The sequence below is a fragment of the Hyperolius riggenbachi genome, chromosome 4 (genome assembly GCF_040937935.1).
Source record: "Hyperolius riggenbachi isolate aHypRig1 chromosome 4, aHypRig1.pri, whole genome shotgun sequence".
NCBI lineage: Eukaryota > Metazoa > Chordata > Amphibia > Anura > Hyperoliidae > Hyperolius > Hyperolius riggenbachi.
In genome coordinates, this window is record NC_090649.1 from 227,664,912 (window position 1) to 227,690,431 (window position 25,520).

General features: G+C 44.8%; 1 protein-coding gene across 2 annotated transcripts in view; it reads left to right on the forward strand.

The window, feature by feature from the left end:
• PRIM2 (DNA primase subunit 2) overlaps positions 1-25,520 on the forward strand; it is a 297,272-nt gene that overhangs the window by 69,905 nt on the left and 201,847 nt on the right. For both annotated transcript variants that reach the window (XM_068281428.1, XM_068281429.1), the window contains exons 6-7: positions 8,879-8,974; positions 12,860-12,997. In XM_068281428.1, coding sequence (XP_068137529.1) covers positions 8,879-8,974; positions 12,860-12,997 — 234 coding nt within the window. The remainder of the gene's footprint in view (positions 1-8,878; positions 8,975-12,859; positions 12,998-25,520) is intronic.

Sequence of the window (25,520 nt, forward strand, 5' to 3'; positions counted from 1 at the left end):
CCTCGCCAGTGCATTGCTTGCATCTATTTCCCCCCTCTAATCACACCTTGAGACACCCATCAATCACCTCCTGTCACCCCCTAGCACACCTACCCATCAGATCAGGCCCTAATTTGCCCCGTGTGGGCTCCTGATCACTCGGCCAAACCCTCAGATCCCCCTCAGACCCCCTTCCGATCACCTCCCCAGTGCATTGATTGCATCTATTTTCCCCTCTAACCGCCCCCTGAGACACCCATCAATCACCTCCTGTCACCCCCCTAGCACTCCTATCCATCAGATCAGGCCCAATACATCCTGTCATCTAAGAGGCCACCCTGCTTATGACCGATTCCACAAAATTTGCCCCCTCATAGACCACCTGTCATCAAAATTTGCAGATGCTTATACCCCTGAACAGTCATTTTGAGAAATTTGGTTTCCAGACTACTCACAGTTTTGGGCCCGTAAAATGCCAGGGCAGTATAGGAACCCCACAAGTGACCCCATTTTAGAAAGAAGACACCCCAAGGTATTCTGTTAGGTGTATGATGGGTTCATAGAATATTTTATTTTTTGTCAAAAGTTAGCGGAAATTGGATTGTTATTGTTTTTTTCACAAAGTGTCATTTTTCACTAACTTGTGAGAAAAAATAAAATCTTCTATGAACTCACCATACCCCTAACGGAATACCTTGGGGTGTCTTCTTTCTAAAATGGGGTCACTTGTGGGGTTCCTATACTGCCCTGGCATTTTAGGGGCCCTAAACCGTGAGGAGTAGTCTAGAAAACAAATGCCTCAAAATGACCTGTGAATAGGACGTTGGGCCCCTTAGCGCACCTAGGCTGCAAAAAAGTGTCACACATGTGGTATCGCCATACTCAGGAGAAGTAGTATAATGTGTTTTGTGGTGTATTTTTACACATACCCATGCTGGGTGGGAGAAATCTCTCTGTAAATGGACAATTGTGTGTAAAACAAATAAAAAAATGTGTCATTTACAGAGATATTTCTCCCACCCAGCATGGTTATATGTAAAAATACACCACAAAACACATTATACTACTTCTTCTGAGTACGGCGATACCACATGTGTGACACTTTTTTGCAGCCTAACTGTGCTAAGGGGCCCAAAGTCCAATGAGTACCTTTAGGATTTCACAGGTCATTTTGAGACATTTGGGTTCAAGACTACTCCTCACGGTTTAGGGCCCCTAAAATGCCAGGGCAGTATAGGAACCCCACAAGTGACCCCATTTTAGAAAGAAGACACCCCAAGGTATTCTTTTAGGTGTATGATGAGTTCATAGAAGATTTTATTTTTTGTCACAAGTTAGCGGAAATTGATATGTATTGTTTTTTTTTTCACAAAGTGTCATTTTCCGCTAACTTGTGACAAAAAAAAAATCTTCTATGAACTCACCATACTCCTAACAGAATACCTTGGGGTGTCTTCTTTCTAAAATGGGGTCACTTGTGGGGTTCCTATACTGCCCTGGCATTTTAGGGGCCCTAAACCGTGAGGAGTAGTCTAGAATCCAAATGCCTCAAAATGACCTGTGAATAGGACGTTAGGCCCCTTAGCGCACCTAGGTTGCAAAAAAGTGTCACACATGTGGTATCGCCGTACTCAGAAGAAGTAGTATAATGTGTTTTGGGGTGTATTTTTATACATACCCATGCTGGGTGGGAGAAATCTCTCTGTAAATGGACAATTGTGTGTAAAAAAAATCAAATAATTGTCATTTACAGAGATATTTCTCCCACCCAGCATGGGTATGTGTAAAAATACACCCCAAAACACATTATACTACTTCTCCTGAGTACGGCGGTACCACATGTGTGGCACTTTTTTGCACCCTAAGTGCGCTAAGGGGCCCAAAGTCCAATGAGTACCTTTAGGATTTCACAGGTCATTTTGCCACATTTGGTTTCAAGACTACTCCTCACGGTTTAGGGCCCCTAAAATACCAGGGCAGTGTAGGAACCCCACAAATGACTCCATTTTAGAAAGAAGACACCCCAAGGTATTCCGTTAGGAGAATGGCGAGTTCATAGAAGATTTTATTTTTTGTCACAAGTTAGCGGAAAATGACACTTTGTGAAAAAAAACAATTAAAATCAATTTCCGCTAACTTGTGACAAAAAAAAAAAATCTTCTATGAACTCACCATACATCTAACGGAATACCTTGGGGTGTCTTCTTTCTAAAATGGGGTAATTTGTGGGGTTCCTATACTGTCCTGGCATTTTAGGGGCCCTAAACCGTGAGGAGTAGTCTTGAAACGAAATTTCTCAAAATGACCTGTGAAATCCTAAAGGTACTCATTGGACTTTGGGCCCCTTAGCGCAGTTAGGGTGCAAAAAAGTGCCACACATGTGGTATCGCCGTACTCAGGAGAAGTAGTATAATGTGTTTTGGGGTGTATTTTTCCACATACCCATGCTGAGTGGGAGAAATATCTCTATAAATAGACAATTGTGTGTAAAAAAAATAAAAAAATTGTCATTTACGGAGATATTTCTCCCACCCAGCATGTGTATGTGTAAAAATACACCCCAAAACACATTATACTACTTTTCCTGAGTACGGCAATACCACATGTGTGGCACTTTTTTGCGGCCTAACTGCGCTAAGGGGCCCAAAGTCCAATGAGCATCTTTAGGCTTTACAGGGGTGCTTACAATTAGGCACCCCCCAAATGCCAGGACAGTAAACACACCCCACAAATGACCCCATTCTGGAAAGTAGACACTTCAAGGTATTCAGAGAGGAGCATAGTGAGTCTGTGGCAGATTTCATTTTTTTTTGTCGCAAGTTAGAAGAAATGGAAACTTTTTTTTTTTTTTTTTTTTTGTCACAAACTGTCATTTTCCGCTAACTTGTGACAAAAAATAAAATCTTCTATGAACTCACCATGCCTCTCACTGAATACTTTGGGATGTCTTCTTTCCAAAATGGGGTCATTTGGGGGGTATTTGTACTATCCTGGAATTTTAGCCCCTCATGAAACATGACAGGTGCGCAGAAAAGTCAGAGATGCTTGAAAATGGGAAAATTCACTTTTGGCACCATAGTTTGTAAACGCTATAACTTTTACCCAATCCAATAAATATACACTGAATGTTTTTTTTTTTATCAAAGACATGTAGCAGAATAACTTTCGCGCTCAAATGTATAGGAAATTTTACTTTATTTGAAAAATGTCAGCACAGAAAGTTAAAAAAGTCATTTTTTTGACAAAATTCATGTCTTTTTTGATGAATATAATAAAAAGTAAAACTCGCAGCAGCAATCAAATAGCATCAAAAGAAAGCTGTATTAGTGACAAGAAAAGGAGGTAAAATTCATTTAGGTGGTAGGTTGTATGACCGAGCAATAAACCGTGAAAGCTGCAGTGGTCTGAATGGAGAAAAAGGCTCTGGTCCTTAAGGGGCGAAAAGACTGTGGTCCTGAAGTGGTTAACTTTCTTTGATGCTCATACTTTACCTACTGTAAAGCCAGGAATGCACTGTACATTTTAAATCTAGGGTATTCCTAATTGAGCAAGATTGCCCATTCTTCTTGAGTGGGCAGGAGTGGTAAATGAGTGGCTGCTTTGTAACATTGTCTGCACTGGAGAGTATAAGGACCAATTGCACTAGCCACTGCGGCACTTCCTGTTGTGCGAGTACGCAGCCGAATCCCGGAAGCCGCGCCATACACGGCTATGGGATTCACTGCCACTTAATTTCCGCACTAGTGGAAACGGGCCCTTAACTACCTAAAGACCGGGTCACGCCCAGGGGCATAACCTCAGCGGCAGCCCCAGGACTGCCTAACGCAAATTGGCGTCAAGTCTTAGGGCCGGCTACTGCAGGAGGTCGCACGCAGGCCGTGCACGCATCACCTGCTTGGTAGGCGGAGCTCCGCCCCGCCTTTAGTCTCCAAGTGGCTCGGGAGACTGCCGCCGGGAGACTGTTAGACAGCGAAACTGCCGTCTTTTCACTAATTACAGCGCTGCGATCCTCATACACACCTTGTTTAACAGAGATTCATCTGCAGATCAGATCCACCAGGATGGATTTTCAGATGTGCATATGATTGTCAGATATGCAGATGAATGTCTGTTAAACAAGGTGTGTATGAGAATCTGCAGATATCCTAGACTATGAATGCATTTTGCAGGAACAGATCTTTTGCAGATACTGATCGTTTGCAGGATCTTGCAAAGATTTTTATCTGATGGGGAGTTAAGCTCAATAGAATAGACTGTGTAGACTAGAGTAAGCTCTCATACTACATGGAAGGCGGTAAAATTGGTCTAAGATCTTTCATTAATCTTTCAAGTGTGTACACACCATAAGGTTGTTTGAAACGACATGCATCAGATGACAATCGTGTACAAAAATGTAGCCATATGACGAGCAACCGACATCAAGTGACTGTTGGGCAAATACTGTGCAGACAGCCATGTGTGTTATTGTTGCTTGACCAATATAATGTTTCTACTTGCGCTCAGAATAAGATTTCTAGATGGCATTCTTTTAAAAACTGACATTTGCAGATATGCCGAGACTAATTAGTTACAAAACTGAGTTAATAATCTAATTTGTTTTCAGAACATTGATAAATAGAAAAGCATACTGATGTATATTCTTATAGTGTGTAATTAGTCTAGCAGGCGCATCCTAATTAAATCTAACCCATAGGGTATTGTTTCTTATCAGTCAGGGACACACCACCTGTAAATCACTTTCCATCTCTGGCAGAAACCATAATATTGATATGAACAGAATATTTCTGGTAATTCTATAGTGAATGATGAGATTGCCTACAGTGCATCTAAGAAATAATTTGCAAATTCTGATCTCCTGTTGATTAGCTGTATAGCAGTAATAAATAATCTGTATTCCTCGTGGCTGAATTTTTAAAGGCAAAATAAGACCTTTGTCCAGCAAACTTCTGATCATCTCATATGTTTCAAGGACAACTATCAATAAGCAAGTGTTCTATAACTACAATGTACAAGTCATGTCTAAGGCCCCGTTCACATTACAAACGCGGACGGCCATGCGTGCGGAACGCAACGCATGCGAACGCACGCCATCCGCGTTTGTATGCGTTGCGTGGCTGATCCCTCCACTGAAAAGTGAATGGGACAGCCGCGCGTCTTTGCAAAAAATGCGTGCAGCATGCGTTCCTGGACCGCACAGGTCCGGAACGCATGCAGTGTGAACATTAGACAGTGCACTCTATGCACTGTCTGATGTCGTCGTTTTCAAAACGCGGCTGGAAACGCATGCAGTATGAACGGGGCCTTTTAATTGCGGTGTGATAATGTTCCTACTTTTCATGTTAAAAATAGGAGCCAAAAGCTGTTTTTTGGTTTCTGTAGATTTTCGCTGCATCCATTAGCAGAGGTGATTATTTTTTATTTGAGATGTAACATCACAGCCACTGCTGGTCTCTGTATCTCTTAGAAAACTACAGATTATATTTTGATAGGAAAAACAAAAAACGTGCGAAACCTGCAACTAAGGCCCCATTCACACCTAAAAGCGCAAAACGTCAGCGGTAATTGCCTGAAAATGGTGCAGGCTACACGTTTGCATTTGGCGATTTGTGTTAATCACCGGCGATTAACGCAAATCGCCCAAGTAAGAACGGGCCCATAGGGTATTATAGAACTAGCGCTTTAAAAAGCGCTAGCGCTTGAGTGTTTCGCCAAAATCGCCGGCAAAACGCTCTAGTGTGAATGGGCCCTAAGTCAGGATTTTCACGTAAGACATACCTTTCTTTCTGCTTAATGCTGCACACAAATTATCCCCAGACACTTAAGCTCTCCCTGAAAGCCTCACATATGTTATCTGTGCTCCTGATATATAGCTCAGTCACAGAGAAATCAGCAGCTAGTGAGACCTGGGCCCATATGCAATTCCCTTTTTTCCTAGGAGATTATTTTTCATCTTCTCTTTAAAATAACTTTTCAGCACCAAGGCAATTTAAAAAAAGTAGGTGAGAAAGTACTATCAAAATTTTGAGTATTTCCTTGCTTGTTGATGATTTAAAAGGGATTTTATTTTAAGTTGTGAAAATATCGTCTAGGAGAAAACTCGGATGAAAAAGTTAATTGCATATGGGCCCTGCTGTCACGTGCAGAAGCTAAAAAAAAGTACACACAGGGTTAACATATGTAGGGAGAGGGATTCCCCCCTTACTCCTCATGATTCACTGGTCCAATGATTCTCCCAAACACCTATTAGTGAGACACTTTTAAAACATTAAAGGAGGCGATAAGCAGAGGAAGATATACAGCAGTACTTAGGAACACCCAGCCAAGCTATTACCATCCCACTTTAAAAAACAAGTTTATTGATGCTTGTCCTTTAAATTACAGTTAATAATCTAAAACTGCTTTACCAATAAACTTGCACTCTCTTGAAATAGTAACTTAAAACAAAACTAAGAATTAATCACAAATCGGGTAAACCCAATCTCTGACTGAAAATAGTATGAAGACAACATTGTAAATGTTGAAACTGAGTAAGCTTCAGTTCCCACTTGTGAAGAAACCGTACCCATTCGGCACATTTTTTGCAGTGCAGCGATGGACATGTAAATGGATCGATTGTTAAAAATGCTTGTGCTTCCTCTTGCTATTTTTAGCGTATCTGTTTAATGCATTGCAGTAAACACAACGCAAAGTTACGACCTGCTGCAGTTTTCTAGATTGTGGATGCCTTTCCCATAGACACCTGTGGTGGAAACACGTCCAGACAATCGTAGCAGTCACTGAACTGTCCACTCTGATCCAAGCAGGCCGATTTCATCTGTCACAAGTGGGAACCAAGCTAATATTGTTTCTGATTTTTATTTTTTTTTACTTTATTCCAACAATTGGTGCAGGGGTGTATTTACTTTCATTTTAAAACACTGAGGAGACCAGTTGTTGTAGATTTGAAAGTGAAATTTTATCCCATTCTTGCCTCATCAAATTTTCAATTTTTTTTTTATTGGGAGGTAGGTCTAGACTGCATGCACACTTAGTTAACACACTAATTAGAAAATAATTATTCAGTATTCTAATAGACATAAAAATCCTATAGGAAACAGGATCTGATAAATGAAAATGTTATTTTGGACAGTTTTGACCAGTTGTCAGTAAATAAAAACCAGAAGTATGGACACTTTGGACATCTGTAAAAGAGAAAATACGAAATCCGAAAGATTTACTTTCTCAAAAATCTACTGAATTTCTCATCATTCAACCACAAAGATCTTAAATCAATTGCTCTCCATGGTCCAATAGCAATTTGGTGATCTCACCACTTCTTACACCTGTTTTAATTTGGTCCACTTGTGGAAAAAGGAAAATGATTAGCAACAGAAGTTAGTGCCCCATCCCATGACCTGGATTACTGAATGGTTGAAAACTGTACGCTTCAGCTCTGAAAGCAAGATTTTATATAATATTGGCAGCAGCCAACATTAAGATGGTTTCAAGAACATATTGGGCCCCATTCAATTGGCTTTTTCGCCTACGTTTTTATCCTAAGTTGTGTGTGTGTGTGTGTGTGTGTGTGTGTGTGTGTGTGTGTGTGTGTGTGTGTTCCATAAAACTTCAGCCATTCGTTTTCAAAGGGAAAATGTAAGCTGTAGCCATTCTTAGACTGTTAATGGAAGGGTTCTCAAACTTTGCACAGTTAGTCACTGGGTGACTGGGATTAGTATTCAGGAAACTGGGTAGAGCCTACAACAGCTATTCAAAATTGACCTAGTGAATATTTACATTGCTACCATTCTGCACTGTTAATGGCAGAGGCCTCAAACCTTCTACAGTTTTCCATTGGGTGACTGGTGGTTAAATTCAGAAAAGGGGGCGGAGCCAGAAACAGATAAACCATGCTTCCATTCTCGCAATATTGATGCTAAGGACCCTAAAGCACGCAAACCTGGTCATTGAGTTACTGTGTGTCAAGGTTAGAAAAAGTGGCCGAACACAACAACAACCATATACATACCTGAGCAAATCTGGGTCTTCAACTTGTTTAAATGATATGAGCTCTACATTGTGTATAAATGTTCCACTGCTAGACATTTGAAAGGTGTTTTATGTGTTGTGACCGTCTCTGCCATTTTATGTGTTGAAAGGTGTTTTATGTGTTGCCACCGTCTCTGTGGCCTCTTTTCCACGGACAGTTGTTAGGCTGCTTTCACAGTGGGACATTACAGTCGCACGTTAGTGCAGCCTGTAATGCACCCCACCGCACAGCAATGAAAAATCAATAGGCTGTTCACAGTGCCCACGTTGCGTTACACAGTAACGCTGCACGTTCGTTTGAAGTGCAGCAAACTGTGCGTTCTAGCGGCTTAAGCCGCGTTAGACTGTTTGCACATGCTCAGTATGGGTGTTTTTTTATTTTGTAGGCGGAGAGGAGGCGAAGAGAGGCCGCTACGTAGCCAGGCACATGGCTACTTTATATTCACTGCACTTGCAGTGTTTACTTCCAGAAGCGGCCGCTGATTGGCTGGCGGGACCACGTGATGCGGAGAGCTCCGCTCACGTGGTCTCCACAGCGCATCCGACAGAGCAGGCGCACCAAGAGCTGCTTTTAACGCGGCTCTTGGTAGCGCCCTGCTCCAGCACCAATAGGGGTTGCGTTAGGGGCACGTTATGCACCCTATAATGTCCCCTAAACGCAACGTCCTGGTGGGAAAGAAGCCTTAAGCTGTGAAATGCCTCTCAAACTCTCACAACTGCTTGCTGCTGCCTGGCAACTGCTCACTGCTGCCTGGTAACTGCTTGCTGAGCACACAGTTCAACTGTCCGTGGAAAAGATGCCTCAACGTGTGAGCTAAATATAACTGCAGATCATTTAGACATCACTTATTGATGCTTTTTCAATATTTTATAGGTTAGTGAGGAAGAGAAAAAATTGCATCACAAAGACCTGATACATTCAAGTCATGGTTTGAGCACAACTAAACTGGAGGACCTTGAATTCTATAAGGTAAGTACCTTTCTTTGGTCTTTCTTTTACGTGTATGCATATAAGAAAAACATAACTAAACATTTAAAACCTGAATTTTTTTAATAACTTATCTAAACTTTTGTTGGTTTTATCAGGTATATGAGGGGGTGCTGACACATATTGAACCTTGCCCAGAAAATAATTGAACCAGGAAGCTGTAACTGCCACACTATTCTACATATGCCCCTCAGGATGTCCGTGCACTTGCAACATCTGTCCTTCAGCTTTTTAAGTCCCTGCAAATAGAATTATTATCTGACTGCTGGTGTAACTGCTCATTTGCAGCATTAGTTACCTCCAAAACACTCTTAAATTGTTGTCCCTTTAAGATTTTTTGAGAGTGGGGAACCGCTGATAGCCACAAGTAGCCAGGTCAGGTGGATGGGGCATCACTTGAAAGCCAAAGGATGTCATATTTGCAATACTTTCACCTACAGCGTGAATAAAACTCTCCAAAGGTGTCCACCTGCTGCATGACAATGCAAGAGAACACCTTTAGAGAGTGTTCCTCAACATGTTTTTCTTTGTTTTGCCTCCGCTTTGTCAATAAAGACCAATGATTTGTTGCAGTAATGGTTGAACCCTTTGAAAGATAGTCCACAAGCAGAACTCTCTTCGTATTCCCCCCCCCCCCCCCCCCCCCCCAAAGTTAAAATCTATAGGCAGGTTTTGCATCATTGAATACAGGTAGTTCCCAGTTAACACATTAGATTGGGTCTGTAAGTTCATTCTTAACCTGAATCTGTCCATAGGTTGAAACCCTGTACATACTCTATGCCCCCCTCTGCCTCCATTGCCCCCTCTGTGTCACCTCTGTTTACCCATGCCTTCAGTGTTCCCCCAATTTCTTTGAATTTTTTAAAAACTATTTTCTCAAAAACTACAAGGTGTTTTTGGAAAAAGAAATGTGCTGCTTCCCACAAAATCAAATTTCAAATGTTTGGGTTGTGTGTATCGGCGGGTCGCTCGTAAGTCGAGTGTTCTTAAGTCGGTGACTACCTATATAGACAAATAGACCAGTTTGCAGTGCAATTTACAGCTTTCTAGCTCAATTTTTTTTCTGGGTAATGCTAAATACTAGTCAGTACCCACTCATATCAGTCTTAAATATATTCTTTTTATAGCGTATAGTTATTAAAAAAATTAACACTTCAGACTGCACCCAAGTGTAACTTTTCAGACAAGACTGAATTCAAAGTACAATGTTTCCTTGCAACCTTGGTTATTGTACTCTATGGTGTACACAAATTACCAGACTTTGATTTCCCTGCTTATATCAATGGAAAACGTCTCACTTGTTTTATAACGAGACAGGGATCTTACACAATTTTCCTGCATACAGAAACGCTATAGATTTGAAAGCGCATGCAGGGAATAAAATTACTGCATGCACTACTCTAACTTTCGCACGGCGCATGCGATTCGCATTAGCAATAGTCAGCTGACACATGCGTAAAACACATACTGAAAACAAGATTCGTCCACCACGGCCACTTTCTGCAGACCCAAGCATGATCCCTCCCTCAGTGTTCAATTTATATAGTTTGAACATTTCCCATCCAAAGATCAGCTCACATCGAGAGCAAAAAGCGCTCTACTGTGAACACGGCCTTTGTGTCTGTGAAGACACACCAAAAAGCAAAAGACAGACATAAACTTCTCTCACTTATGTTTGTCTAATCCTTACTTGTAGTTTTTTCTCTACAAATTTGTAAACCTTTTATCTAAAGTAAACCTATAAAGAAAAAAAGTGCCCCTAGGGGGTACTTACCTTGGGAGGGGGAGGCCCATGGAATCCTATTGAGGCGCCAGCGCAGTTGCGACCTCTTTTTCTCTGGTGAAAATAGCCAAGCCCGATCAGGTCCACTCTACTGTTCAGTTGCAGCCAGTTCACACCTGCGCTGTAGAATGGACCTGATTGGGCTCCGCTAATTCTGCCAGAGCCCTACTAGGGAGCATGTATGCTCACTGACCGACGCCCGACACGGAAATCTTCAAATTTCACAGCACAGGTTTCCCTCTGCTGCGGAGAACCAGAGAAACCTTTTGGATCGAGAGGCTCCTAATTATTAAAACGCCTCATGATTTATAATTGCATTACTGATCAGGGCACAGTCATTGGGCACAATTCCATTTTCTAAAATGTTAGGATGCGGAGTAGCTGTAAGTTGAATGTGATAAACTGCAAATCACGTAAACCCTATATTTAATTGAAAATGATAGGAAGTAAACATAGTAAATGCTGAATATGCAGCTGTCCTGTCCCGCATCGGTCCTGCACGATCTTCCGTTCTCCCACCGTGGTGCAGCTTCGTTACCGTCGATTTACGGCAACTGCGCCTGCGCACTTTAGGCTACGAGTAGCTTTGTTTGCATTCCCGCACCGCTATTGGACGCTATTGCGCGCTGGAATGCGAACAAAGCTTCGCATAGCCCGGGCCGTGCGAGTTGACGGTAACAAAGCTGCACCGCGGCAGGAGAACGGAAGATCGTGCAGGACAGGATGGCTGCTGGGTGCTTGGGGAAGCCCCAGGTAAGTGAAACGGTTTGTTTTTAGGAAAATTACAGTTCCGCTTTAAATCTTTATCTCTGCCAGAAGAGACCTGTGCAGAGAAAATACAATAGCTGTTGTCTTCTTTTTTAGTTCTATTGTGCACACCCACACATGCAGTCCTATTTGATTCCTGGCAGATTCAAACACTTGCAGAATCCTGTCTGTTTTTCATGCAGTGCTGCCTGAGGGCCTCCAGATCATCGCCATCCAATACTGCCCTTTGCCTGGGTCTCTTGTATACAAAGGTTTCCATGGTTATTCTGAATCATGTAATGATCTTATATACTGCAGATGATGAAATCCCTACATTTTTTTACAATTTTACATTATTCTTAAATGTTTCCACCACTTGCCTGCCCAGTGGTGTACCCCTCCTTATTTTTACATTTTCCTACTCAATGGTGTACCCCTCCTTATTTTTACATTTGCCTGCTCAGTGGTATACTCCTCTTTATTTTTACATTTGCCTGTTTAGTGGTATACTCCTCCTTTTTTTTATTCTGATTGACTGAGCCTTTTTGGGATGCTCCTTTTATACCCATTGGGTAATCTTGATTACCTATTAATTATTTGTGAGAATTTCCACCAGAATTTATTTCTTCATTACACAACTTTATTAGGCTTTTGTTGTCCTCTCAACTTATTTGAAATGTTTTCTTGACCTCAAATCTGAAATTAAATATAGGGTTTAAATGATTTGCAAATAATTGCACTCAGTTTACATTTTATACAAAGTCCCCAATTTTTTAAAACTAAGTAACATAGCTAAACTGTGTTTACATATATGAGTTTCATGTTTTTCCGATTTCACATTCATTCTGCCTCAACCCCAGTAATTTGGGTTGTGCCCAATTGCTGTGCCTCTTGGGAGACAACTGCATTGCATTTTATTTGCATTGTTGTGCAATTTTTTTAGAACAGATTTTCCTACTTTTTAAAAAAAATATGCTGCATTTTTTATGTGCAGTATATGAATCTCATAACGTACATCAGTGTACATGCAGAAAAACTGAATGCAATATGCAAAAAATTGCATGTGATTCTTGTTGATTACATACAATTTAATGTAAATTAACTTCATTGGTGTGTACATAAAACAGTCCAAACAATAACATACAAAATTAGCACAAAAAAGAATATCTGAAAAGTCGCAGAATCAGAAATGTGAAAAGGCTCCGGAAATCATGGGTGAAAATCCCACTGATAAGTGTGAATGCTGCTTTAGCGATTAGTATCTTGCGATACCCAGTTTGGATCTAGATGCCTTATTAATACTAGTGTAACTGTTTGATTGTTCTGTTTTGTTTAAGGTTCCATTCCAGGCTGCCCTTGATTTAGTTCGACCAAGAAAAGTGTTTCTTTCAAAGGGCTTTGCATTTGTTCCGCCTAAAGATATCGTAACTATTATCCTCAATGACTTCAGGACAAGATTATCCAAAGCTCTGGCTGTAAGATGATTTACATTTTTTTTTCTACTGGTTTTCTTAAATCTTTTTAAGTTGAGATGCATATAATATTGTATTATTTTGTATGAAAGCTGCTGCTAAGTTTTTAATACTCATAGAATCATGTACACTTTGGTTCTTTACAGAACTTCATGTTTTCAGTTTTTTGTTCCTTCAGATTTTTCTTTAAAGGTTTGGGAATAAATGTCATAAGGGGAGGATTTCAATTCAGCTATGAAAATCAAAAGCAGTGAGATCCCAGGGCATCACAAGTTCAATTAACACTGATGAAAACTGAAGTTAAACCCATTAATATTACCTACTACTTTGCTTTTGATATACGTGTTGCGTTAGAATTAAAAGGGCTTGAAAGTGTACCAGAAATCTGGTTGTCTTTTTTTTTTTTTTTTTTTTTTTTTTTAAATCTAAAGGTATTTGTATGTACTGCCCAAATTCAGGATTAAATAGGTACTTTACCTTTCGGCTCAATTAAAAAAAAAATTATCCTGTCTTTAATAAGGATTATAAGTAATTTTTTCTGGTATCACCTTGGCGATAATTAAGTATTCACTCTCACCTCATAAAATATTTAAGGATTTAATTTTTTTTTCTTTTTAAATCCACTAAACGAGGATTCAATCCTTAAAGGGAACCCAAGGTTAGAGATATATGGAGGCTGCCATATTTATTTCCTTGTAAACAATGCCAGTTGCCTGGCAATCCTGTTCATGTTCTGACACGTAGTGTCTGAGCCAGAACCCTGGAACAAGTTTAATTCAGTTAAACCTGAGTCAGAGTACCTGATCTGCATTTGCTTTTTGAGCGTCTATGGATAAAAGTATTAGAGACACAGTATCAGGCGGACTGCCAGGCAACTGTTCTTGTTTAAAACTGTGACAAATGTCAACCAAAGCAAGTAATATGCAGGGAATCTAAGTGTACTATGGGTATCACATTAAAGGAATACTTTCGATTCACATATTTTTTTCAATTGGCACAGGAATTGTTTGGGAAGTGCTGCTAAATACTGGTGTATACATTTTTAGTAGCAACTTCTTTGTTTACTGTTATCAAAATACATTCAACCTTTACTGACACCAAAACTGACGGCTGAGTGAGCCATGAGGAGAGGGGAAATTCCCCTCACACTTGATCAGTTAACTCTGTGTAGCTCTGTGTGTGACAGAGAGAGAGAGAGCTCCCAACAGCTGCAGCTCCTGTGTCCTGTGTTTCTGACTGAAGTGTCTGAAGAGAGCAGAGGAAATGTAACTAATTCTTACAGCTTTTTAATACTGTTTTTGCTTTCAGAGTTTGATATGTTTGTGTAACGATTGTGGAACTTTCTCCGTGATCAGCGCATAACGCGTGCGCTGACACGGCGGAAATCCTCCACAAGCGTATATTTGCAGGCACCCAGCAAAAGGTGCTACGCACCTGTAGAGGGAAATTCCTGCCGGCAGATGGCGCTGGGGAGTGCAGAGGAACCAATCCTCTGTACCTCCACAAGTGCCAGACAGGAATTGTACGAAGCGCAGAACGCGATCGCAAGAGAGGCGATTGCGAATGAGATTGAGCAAAGGGACAGGTTGTATGTGTGTGCGCCAATCCAGTCGCCACCCCGCGACCGCGCACACACAACAGCAGATATGAAATAGGAACGCGATCGCGAGAGGTGCGATCGCCAGACGTGACACAAGGCAGATCAGAATAGAATACGAGGGTAGCAAAGGCACAGCAAATAATACAATAAGGAGATATGGAAAATAACAAACGCTAGCTAACCGCGAACACCGCACTCATTCGCAACAGTGCACGCGGTTATGCGCGATCTCCACGTGATAAGCACAATAGAGACAAGCACGCCTAACTAACCATTAACAGACAAACATGAAACAGAGGACGCGAGCGCTTGCTTAACGGTTACCTCACCGAGCCTCCAGCAAGCGTAGCGGACAAGACAGACACACGAAAAAAGGGACAAGCGAGAGATAGGATCCACAGCACTAGCGAAAAGTGGCTAGCGCGATCCAGGTACAGAGTTTGCAGAACAGAAGGATCCCCAGCGCTAGCGAAAAGTGACTAGCGCGATCCAAGAAGACAGAACAGAAGAATCCCCAGCGCTAGCGAAAAGTAGCTAGCGCGATCCCTGAAGACAGAACAGAAGGATCCCCAGCGCTAGCAAAAAGTAGCCAGCGCGATCCCAGGAGACAGAACAGAAGAGATAGCTGGTAGCAACCGCTGCACCAGCTATACTCCAAGAACAGAGATCAGAACCATTTCCTGTCGACCACCGTTGGGACAGGACGATGGCAACAGGCAAGACAAGACAGAACAGGCAATACAGATAATACAACCTGACTGGGCTAGAAGGGGAGCCTAAAGCAACCCCCAGGAATTAACTATACTAGATAGCAATGGCTGACACTCCAGCAGTGTCCATCAGGAACAGACCATGGAAGGGAAATGACCAGCCAAGCCTTCTGGGAAACATAGAGCTCTTATAGTGCCAGTCATCAAAGAAGGCAGGTAGGGGATTTGCATAACGAATGTATGCAAATTCCCCAGCAAGAGAACAGACCAGAACTTGCAATGGAAAGACAGGTCTCTGTCCCAGAGTCCTCTTGATATGACATGTAGACACAGCGTTTCATGAGTGGCACTCCCCACCAATATTGTAAGCAGTTGTCAGTGACAAAAGTGTAGGCAAACAATTACTCCTCTCACCTTCCTTCCAGTAGCCCCTGATTCGTATCTTGCCAAGACGTGTGCACTTCAGGACAGCATGGTAGACATGACAGGTATCAGAACTCAAGAAACAAAGAGGAAAGAGAAACGTCCGGGCACCTTCCGTCTGTAAATTTATTCAGCAAAGTCCATAATCGTTGGGGTTACATACCACAAGTGTGTCGCACGGGTGGTCAAAATGGTGGCTTGTGAGGTGGAGGTGGGGATGCCGGGCATCAGTAGGGGCTTGCGACGGCCGTTTCGCGTCCTGCTGGACGCTTGGTCACGCTGTGCTCTATGAGTTCATAGAAGATATTATTTTTTGTCACAAGTTAGCGGAAAATGACAGTTTGTGACAAGAAAAAAAAATTAAAAAAAAGTTTCCATTTCTGCTAACTTGTGACAAAAAAAAAAATGAAATCTGCCACGGACTCACCATGCCCCTCTCTGAATACCTTGAAGTGTCTACTTTCCAAAATGGGGTCATTTGTGGGGTGTGTTTACTGTCCTCGCATTTTGGGGGGTGCTAATTTGTAAGCACCCCTGTAAAGCCTAAAGGTGCTCATTGGACTTTGTTCCCCTTAGCGCAGTTAGGCTGCAAAAAAGTGCCACACATGTGGTATTGCCGTACTCAGAAGTAGTATAATGCGTTTTGGGGTGTATTTTTACACATACCGATGCTGGGTGGGAGAAATATCTCTGTAAATGACAATTGTTTGATTTTTTTTTTTTACACACAATTGTCCATTTACAGAGATATTTCTCCCACTCAGCATGGGTATGTGTAAAAATACACCCCAAAACACATTATACTACTTCTCCTGAGTACGGCAATACCACATGTGTGGCACTTTTTTGCAGCCTAGGTGCGCTAAGGGGCCCAAAGTTCAATGAGTACCTTTAGGATTTCACAGGTCATTTTTGTTTCAAGACTACTCCTCACGGTTTAAGGCCCCTAAAATGCCAGGGCAGTATAGGAACCCCACAAGTGACCCCATTTTAGAAAGAAGCCACCCCAAGGTATTCCATTAGGCGTATGGTGAATTCATAGAAGATTTTATTTTTTGTCACAAGTTAGCGGAAATTGATTTTAAGTTTTTTTTTTTTCACAAAGTGTCATTTTCCACTAACTTGTGACAAAAAATAAAATCTTCTATGAACTCACCATACTCCTAACGGAATACCTTTGGGTGTCTTCTTTCTAGAATAGGGTCATTTGTGGGGTTCCTTTACTGCCCTGGCATTTTAGGGGCCCTAAACCGTGAGGAGTAGTCTTGAAACCAAATGTCGCAAAATGACCTGTGAAATCCTAAAGGGTACTCATTGGACTTTGGGCCCCTTAGGGTGTAAAAAAGTGCCACACGTGGTACCGCCGTACTCAGGAGAAGTAGTATAATGTGTTTTGGGGTGTATTTTTACACATACCCATACTATGTGGGAGAAATATCTCTGTAAATGACAATTGTTTGATTTTTTTTTTTTTACACACAATTGTCCATTTACAGAGAGATTTCTCCCACTCAGCATGGGTATGTGTAAAGATACACCCCAAAACACATTATACTATTTCTCCTGAGTACGGCGATACCACATGTGTGACACTTTTTTGCAGCCTAGGTGCGCTAAGGGGCCCAACGTCCTATTCACAGGTCATTTTGAGGCATTTATTTTGTAGACCACTCCTCACGGTTTAGGGCCCCTAAAATGCCAGGGCAGTATAGGAACCCCACAAGACACCCCAAGGTATTCCGTTAGGTGTATGGCGAGTTCATAGAAGATTTTATTTTTTGTCACAAGTTAGTGAAAAATGACACTTTTGTGAAAAAACAACAATAAAAATCAATTTCCGCTAACTTTTGACAAAAAATAAAATCTTCTATGAACTCGTCATACACCTAACAGAATACCTTGGGGTGTCTTTTTTTCTAAAATGGGGTCACTTGTGGGGTTCCTATACCGCCCTGGCATTTTACGGGCCCAAAACCGTGAGTAGTCTGGAAACCAAATGTCTCAAAATGACTGTTCAGGGGTATAAGCATCTGCAAATTTTGATGACAGGTGGTCTATGAGGGGGCGAATTTTGTGGAACCGGTCATAAGCAGGGTGGCCTTTTAGATGACAGGTTGTATTGGGCCTGATCTGATGGATAGGAGTGCTAGGGGGGTGACAGGAGGTGATTGATGGGTGTCTCAGGGGGTGGTTAGAGGGGAAAATAGATGCAATCAATGCACTGGGGAGGTGATCGGAAGGGGGTCTGAGGGGGATCTGAGGGTGTGGCCGAGTGATCAGGAGCCCACACGGGGCAAATTAGGGCCTGATCTGATGGGTAGGTGTGCTAGGGGGTGACAGGAGGTGATTGATGGGTGTCTCAAGGTGTGATTAGAGGGGGGAATAGATGCAAGCAATGCACTGGCGAGGTGATCAGGGCTGGGGTCTGAAGGCGTTCTGAGGGTGTGGGCGGGTGATTGAGTGCCCTAGGGGCAGATAGGGGTCTAATCTGATGGGTAGCAGTGACAGGGGGTGATTGATGGGTAATTAGTGGGTGTTTAGGGTAGAGAACAGATGTAAACCATGCACTTGGGAGGTGATCTGACGTCGGATCTGCGGGCGATCTATTGGTGTGGGTGGGTGATCAGATTGCCCGCAAGGGGCAGGTTAGGGGCTGATTGATGGGTGGCAGTGACAGGGGGTGATTGATAGGTGATCAGTGGGTTATTACAGGGAAGAACAGGTGTAAATAATGCACTGGCGAATTGATAAGGGGGGGTCTGAGGGCAATCTGAGCATGTAGGCGGGTGATTGGGTGCCCGCAAGGGGCAGATTAGTGTCTGATCTGATGGGTAACAGTGACAGGTGGTGATAGGGGGTGATTGATGGGTGATTGATGGGTAATTAGTGGGTGTTTAGGGTAGAGAACAGATGTAAACACTGCACTTGGGAGGTGATCTGACGTCGGATCTGCGGGCGATCTATTGGTGTGGGTGGGTGATCAGATTGCCCGCAAGGGGCAGGTTAGGGGCTGATTGATGGGTGGCAGTGACAGGGGGTGATTGACAGGTGATCAGGGGGATAGATGCATACAGTACACAGGGGGGGGGGGGTCTGGGGAGAATCTGAGGGGTGGGGGGGTGATCAGGAGGGAGCAGGGGTCAGTTAAGGGCATTAAAAAAAATGGCGGTGACAGATAGTGACAGGGAGTGATTGATGGGTGATTAGGGGGGGTGATTGGGTGCAAACAGTGGTCTGGAGGGTGGGCGGGGGGGGGGGGGGGGGTCTGAGGGGTGCTGTGGGCGATCAGGGGGCAGGGGGGAGGGAAATCAGTGTGCTTGGGTGCAGACTAGGGTGGCTGCAGCCTGCCCTGGTGGTCCCTCGGACACTAAGACCACCAGGGCAGGAGGCAGCCTGTATAATACACTTTGTATACATTACAAAGTGTATTATACACTTTGTATGCGGCGATCCGGGTGCTAGTAACCCGCCGGCGCTTCCGAACGGCCGGCGGGTTACAGCGCGAGGGGGGCGGAGCCAGGCGCTGGCAGAGGATCGCGTCACGGATGACGCGATTGCTCCGCCTATGCCCGTACAAGGACCGCCGCCAATTGTATATGCGGCAGTCCTTGCGGGATCCACTTCCCGGCCGCCATTTGTACATGCGGCCGTCGGGAAGTGGTTAAAGTGGACCTGAACTTTTTTACAGGCCTGAAGAAATACATAGAGAAATGCACCCTGTATGTATTTAGAAAGTTTAGCCTGTTTAATTCCCCCTTAATGGTGTCTAATCACAAGTTGTAATCTGAACTTTCTCCTGTGTCACATGAGTGCCTATAGCAGAAATGGCAGATAAGGTAATTGGAAAGTATAGGAGGTTAACAATATGTCTGCTTCCATGAATCTGGAAGTAGAAACTCTGCAGATTTATTTTAGGATTTGTATCAGCTGTAACAAAGAAATGTTTGTGTTCAATGCTGGGTCTACAAGTGCCGATTTGTCTTATCAATCGAGCTGCTGATGCGGCTCGATTGATAAGATCCGACAGGTCCGATCTTGCTGCAGCCGATTCCCCGTGAGCGAACAATAGCGGGGAATCGAGCGGAAGATAAGCGGCGCCGGCAGGGACGAGCGGGTATTGAATCCGACGCACGCGTGGACGAGCGGGTACGCGCGGGGATGCGGAAGAGTCGATCCGGCGGCTAATCGAGCCGCCGGATTGCTCCGTCTAGATGGAGCTTAAAGGTTATTATTCTGTTGCTTATCTTTTAGGGCAGAGAGGATGTTCTGAGTTCAGGTCTGCTTTAACAAGGAACTTATCCAATGACATTTACTTTTTAGGATTTCATGGAAATGTGACTTTGCATAGTTTCTACACTCAGATTAAGTACAGTCCTGCAGCACCAATGGGAGAAGAGCCCCTTAGTTATAGGCTCACTTGTGATGATGTAACGCATGTATACTTTTTCTTTGCTTGTATATCAAGACTTTGGTGGTATATCAAGTCACAATTTCACAAAAATGTGTGCTTGTATATCAAAGCGCTCTTAAACAAGTGCTTTCAATCCAAGGATTTACTGTAAAGTGCTGAGTGCTAGGAACAGTACAAAAAGAGAGTAGAAAGAAGAGCAGTCACACAAACTTGGGTAGCAGTGACAAGAATCACCAGTGTGAAGCCATGAAAAGTGAAAGGAGCAGAAGCCGTGCTGCCCAAGAGCAGTGAGGTGAAAGTAGTCCTGGAAAGGATTCTTACCAGGATATGTGGTCAGGCTCCGCTGTCCACACTGCCACCGACCTATCGTGATTTGCCAATCAAAGTTGGCCTCTCTGAGGACTGCACCAGCCGTTCTTGTGTCCTGTGACAGCTTGTTAGAGAGGAAAAGGCTTTCTGAATCACATTAGATGTGCATGCATGCCACTAGAGGCCCTTTCTCTGTGCATCACTTTATAGATCTGCACATGTAAAGTGTGCCTCTTTGAAGGTCTCCTTCTGCTGCTCTGCCTATCTGTTGTCCCGCCCACCAGTGCATCAGATCAAATGGGGTGAGAAGCAGGAGGGTGAGGCTCTTACCATTAAGGGCCCGTTTCCACTTGTTGCCGCACGTGTCAGTGAGAAGTGCGGCGGCACTTCCGGGTGTGCGGGATCGCAGGCGAATCCCAGAAGCCGTGCCATGCACGGCTATGGGATTCGCAGCCTCCCGCGCGAAATCTGTGGCCAGTGTCGGCCGAATCGCTAGGGTAAGTGATTCGACCGGCGGTGCCATAGTTCCCTATGGCAGTTACCCTGCACGATTTGCCTGCGGGGAAACTCTGCGGATTCGGATCGGTTTCCGCTCCAGTGGAAACGGGCCTTTACTCTCCTTTCTGCTCCATGTTGTCATTATGAAATATTCCATTTTCTGGCCCTGTGACATTATTTGGTGTAATGTGTCTCCCCCTAATGTTAGCTTTCAAGATGAAGTGAGAAACCGTAAAAACCTTTCTCTTCCCCACTCTAAGGCCTAGTGCACACCAGAGCGTTTCCGCTGCGGTTTGCGATCCGCTTGCGGGTGCGGATCCGCTAGGGCAATGTATCTCAATGGGCTGGTGCACACCAGAGCGGGAGGCATTTTGCAGAAACGCATACTCCCGGGCTGCTGCAGATTTTGGATTGCGGAGGCGTTTCTGCCTCAATGTTAAAGAGACTCTGTAACGACAAAAAGATCCCCTGGGGGGTACTCACCTCGGGTGGGGGAAGCCTCAGGATCCTAATGAGGCTTCCCACGCCGTCCTCTGTCCCACGGAGGTCTCGCTGCAGCCCTCCGAACAGCCGGCGACTGTGCCGACTGTTCAATTCAATATTTACCTTTGCAGGCTCCAGCGGGGGCGCTGTGGCTGCTTTCGCTCCGAAGGAGGCGGAAATACCCGATCTCAGTCGGGTCCGCTCTACTGCGCAGGCGCCGGAGACTTGCGCCTGCGCAGTAGAGCGGACCCGACGGCGATCGGGTATTTCCGCCTCCTTCGGAGCCGACAGCCGCCAGAGCGCCTGCGCAGGAGCCTGCAAAGGTAAATATTACGTCACCGCTGTACGGAGGGCTACAGCGAGACCCCCGAGGGACGCAGGACGGCGTGGGAAGCCTCATTAGGATCCTGAGGCTTCCCCCACCCGAGGTGAGTACCCCCCAGGGGCCGTTTTCTCGTTACAGTTCCTCTTTAAGTATAGGAAAAACGCAAACCGCTCTGAAAAACGGCACTTCAGAGCGGCTTGCCAGGCGTTTTTTGTTACAGTAGCTGTTCAGTAAGGCCCCGTTCACACTTGCGGTTTTGTAAAAACCGCACCGGATGTCCGGACCGCACCGGAGCCGGATCGGACCTGATCCGTACGGTTCCGGTCCGGATCCGGTCCGTTTGCATCCGTTTTCCGTGCGGTATGAACACGGTTGCGGTCCGGATCCGGATTCTTAAAGAGATAACAACCTGTATAAATACCTGGGGTTCTGGGAGGTCAGCAGAAGCTCTGGGGTCATTGTTGGAGACAGCTGGACGTGTGGAGACCATCCTTGGATACAGAGACTGCAGTTGGGACCATGGATCCAGTCATTTTTTACTCTTATTACCTGGGAATTCTCTCCTTCCTGTTGTTTACCTACTACTATGTGGGGAGAAGGCGTGCTCCTCGCAGGAGATGGTGGGTGCACCCTCTACTAGCCAGGAGGCAGAGGAAGGGAGAGTTCCAGGCCCTCTACCGGGACCTCAGACGACACCCACAGAAGTTCTACAGCTACACTCGGATGTCTATTCCCCTGTAAGTATAGGCCTAAATACACCAACCCCCACCATCCCTAAACACCCCACCCTCACCCCCACAACACCTCATCCCTGTATACCTAGCTAAACACACCACCCTGACCCCCACACCCCTGTATACCTAGCTATACACTACACCCCCACCCTCCACAACACTCCCAAACCTCTGTAAACACACCTCCCCCATCCTCCACCCAAAACCTTGTCCCACAACAGACTTTACAGCTTCTTCCTTTCCATCTCTTGACAGGTTTGATACCCTCTTGGAGATGGTGAAGGATGACCTAAGGAAGAAGGATACCACGTTCAGGAGAGCAGTCACACCACAAGAACAACTACTGATCACACTGAGGTATGTAAAACACATTTTTTTATTGAAAAAACAACAACTTTCCAACATGGAAACATTCTTCCAACATGGAAGACAAAACTTAAATAACATATCTATGGTATAGCCCGGTCAGTGTTGAGGAAAACCAACCACCAACTTTGTGCGGGAAGAGTTGCAGGGCATAGCTGCCCAAGTGTCTTTCGGGGACACCAGTCCCTAAAATTAAAGTGCTTTAAAAACCTAACCACTGGCACAGGACCCTCTGAGCCATGGATGAAGGACACAGGTCAGTGAAAAGGCTAGGCCTCTCACCGACCAGTCAAGGTGTCCTTCATCCATGGTTCCAAGGGTCTTGTGCAAGTGGTTAGGAACAAGAACAAAGTGAGGAGCAAGAGGAACCGAAGGCAGAGGTGCAGGACTACAGGTAGTGTCTGTCGGGGACACCAGGCCCTAAATTAGTGCTTCTAAAACCTAACCACTGGCACAGGACCCTCTGAGCCATGGATGAAGGACACAGGTCAGTGAAAAGGCTAGGCCTCTCACCGACCAGTCAAGGTGTCCTTCATCCATGGTTCCAAGGGTCTTGTGCAAGTGGTTAGGAACAAGAACAAAGTGAGGAGCAAGAGGAACCGAAGGCAGAGGTGCAGGACTACAGGTAGTGTCTGTCGGGGACACCAGGCCCTAAATTAGTGCTTCTAAAACCTAACCACTGGCACAGGACCCTCTGAGCCATGGATGAAGGACACAGGTCAGTGAAAAGGCTAGGCCTCTCACCGACCATTCAAGGTGTCCTTCATCCATGGTTCCAAGGGTCTTGTGCAAGTGGTTAGGAACAAGAACAAAGTGAGGAGCAAGAGGAACCGAAGGCAGAGGTGCAGGACTACAGGTAGTGTCTTTCGGGGACACCACCAGGCCCTAAATTAGTGCTTCTAAAACCTAACCACTGGCACAGGACCCTCTGAGCCATGGATGAAGGACACAGGTCAGTGAAAAGGCTAGTCCTCTCACCGACCAGTCTAGGTGTCCTTCATCCATGGTTCCAAGGGTCTTGTGCAAGTGATTAGGAACAACAACAAAGTAAGGAACAAGAGGAACCAAAGGCACAGGTGCAGGACTACAGGTGCAGTGCAACAGGCACAAGGTTGTGACCCAGGTAGTGTCTTTCGGGGACACCAGGCCCTAAAATTAAAGTGCTTTAAAAACCTAACCACTGGCACATGACCCTCTGAGCCATGGATGAAGGACACAGGTCAGTGAAAAGGCTAGGCCTCTCACTGACCAGTCTAGGTGTCCTTCATCCATGGTTCCAAGGGTCTTGTGCAAGTGATTAGGAACAACAACAAAGTAAGGAACAAGAGGAACCAAAGGCACAGGTGCAGGACTACAGGTGCAGTGCAACAGGCACAAGGTTGTGACCCAGGTAGTGTCTTTCGGGGACACCAGGCCCTAAAGTTCAAGTCCAGCAAAAACAAAAGTACCCTGACATGGTCATCTGAACACCTCTGAACCTTGGTTGAAGGAGATGGGGCAGGGAAAAGGTTGGGCTAAAAAGCCCTGGGATGGTATCCTTCCACCGAGGTTCGGAGGTATTCAGAGGAGCATGTCCAGGAACAATATGACTGTTTTTTTCAAATTGTATCGACACCACTACTAGAAAAGGTTGGAGTTGCTGCCTGGAAATCTGGACTCTCTTGGGTGCTGGTCGTGGATGAGCTGGACCCTGACAGCGGTGGTCCATATTGACTGCCTCTGTAGCCGGTGTACATCTGTGATGAAGATTGCCAGGGGGGCACCACTGTAGGTTGTGGGGGTCTAAAAATTGGTGGTTGCAACAATGGCGTGTCCATGTGTTGTTTGATCGCCTCCAGCAAAGTGGAATGGCACGCCATCATGTTTTGGGAAGGCACCTTTTCCAAATATGGTAGTAGAGACATCACAGTGTGAAAACACGGGTGTGCCTGCAATTTCAGCAGTTCCTTACTTTGTTCATGCATTTGCTGCATCATGTTCTGCAGCTGGCCCACCGACTGATGATGCTGCGCACGCAGTTGGTCGATTTCTCCTCTGTGCATCTCATGCATCATTTTAAGCTCGTCCCTGTAGTGCCCATGTACAGCTTCGAGCTCATATTGCAGTGAAGTGATGTGTGACTTGTACTGCTCCATGATATGGCCCCTGTCCCCATCTTGCAACTGCCGGGTTATGAGAGTTTGGTGGCTCTGCAGAATCCCGAGAAGTCCGGAGACAGCCCCGGACATCTTGGACTCTGTCTCTCTTCTTGTTGGGGGGAGGGTACCTCGACGCCTCACTGGTGGGGTGGTCCTCACTGGTGGGGTGGTCCTCACTGGTGGGGTGGTAGCATCTTCCCGTCCTCTGGCCTGCGTCGGGGTTGCCCTGTGCGCTGATTGTGCTGCAGTCTCTCTGTGCTCCTCTCTTTGTTCTTGGTCCCCTGGAGCTTCCATACCGGTCGATTGTGGAGGTGCAGCTTCTGCCACACTCGGTCCTGCAACCTCAAAATCACAGCTCTCTTCGCCCAAGTCAACATCATAGTCGAGAGCTTCCATAGGGAAGGACTCCCTCCTCCTACTCCTCCTCTCCTCGGGGCAATATGTGACATCGGTGACCTCATCATCCAACACGCTCTCCTCACTGCTGAAGCGTGCCTCCTGGGTCGGTTCCTCTTGCTCCAAATTGTCT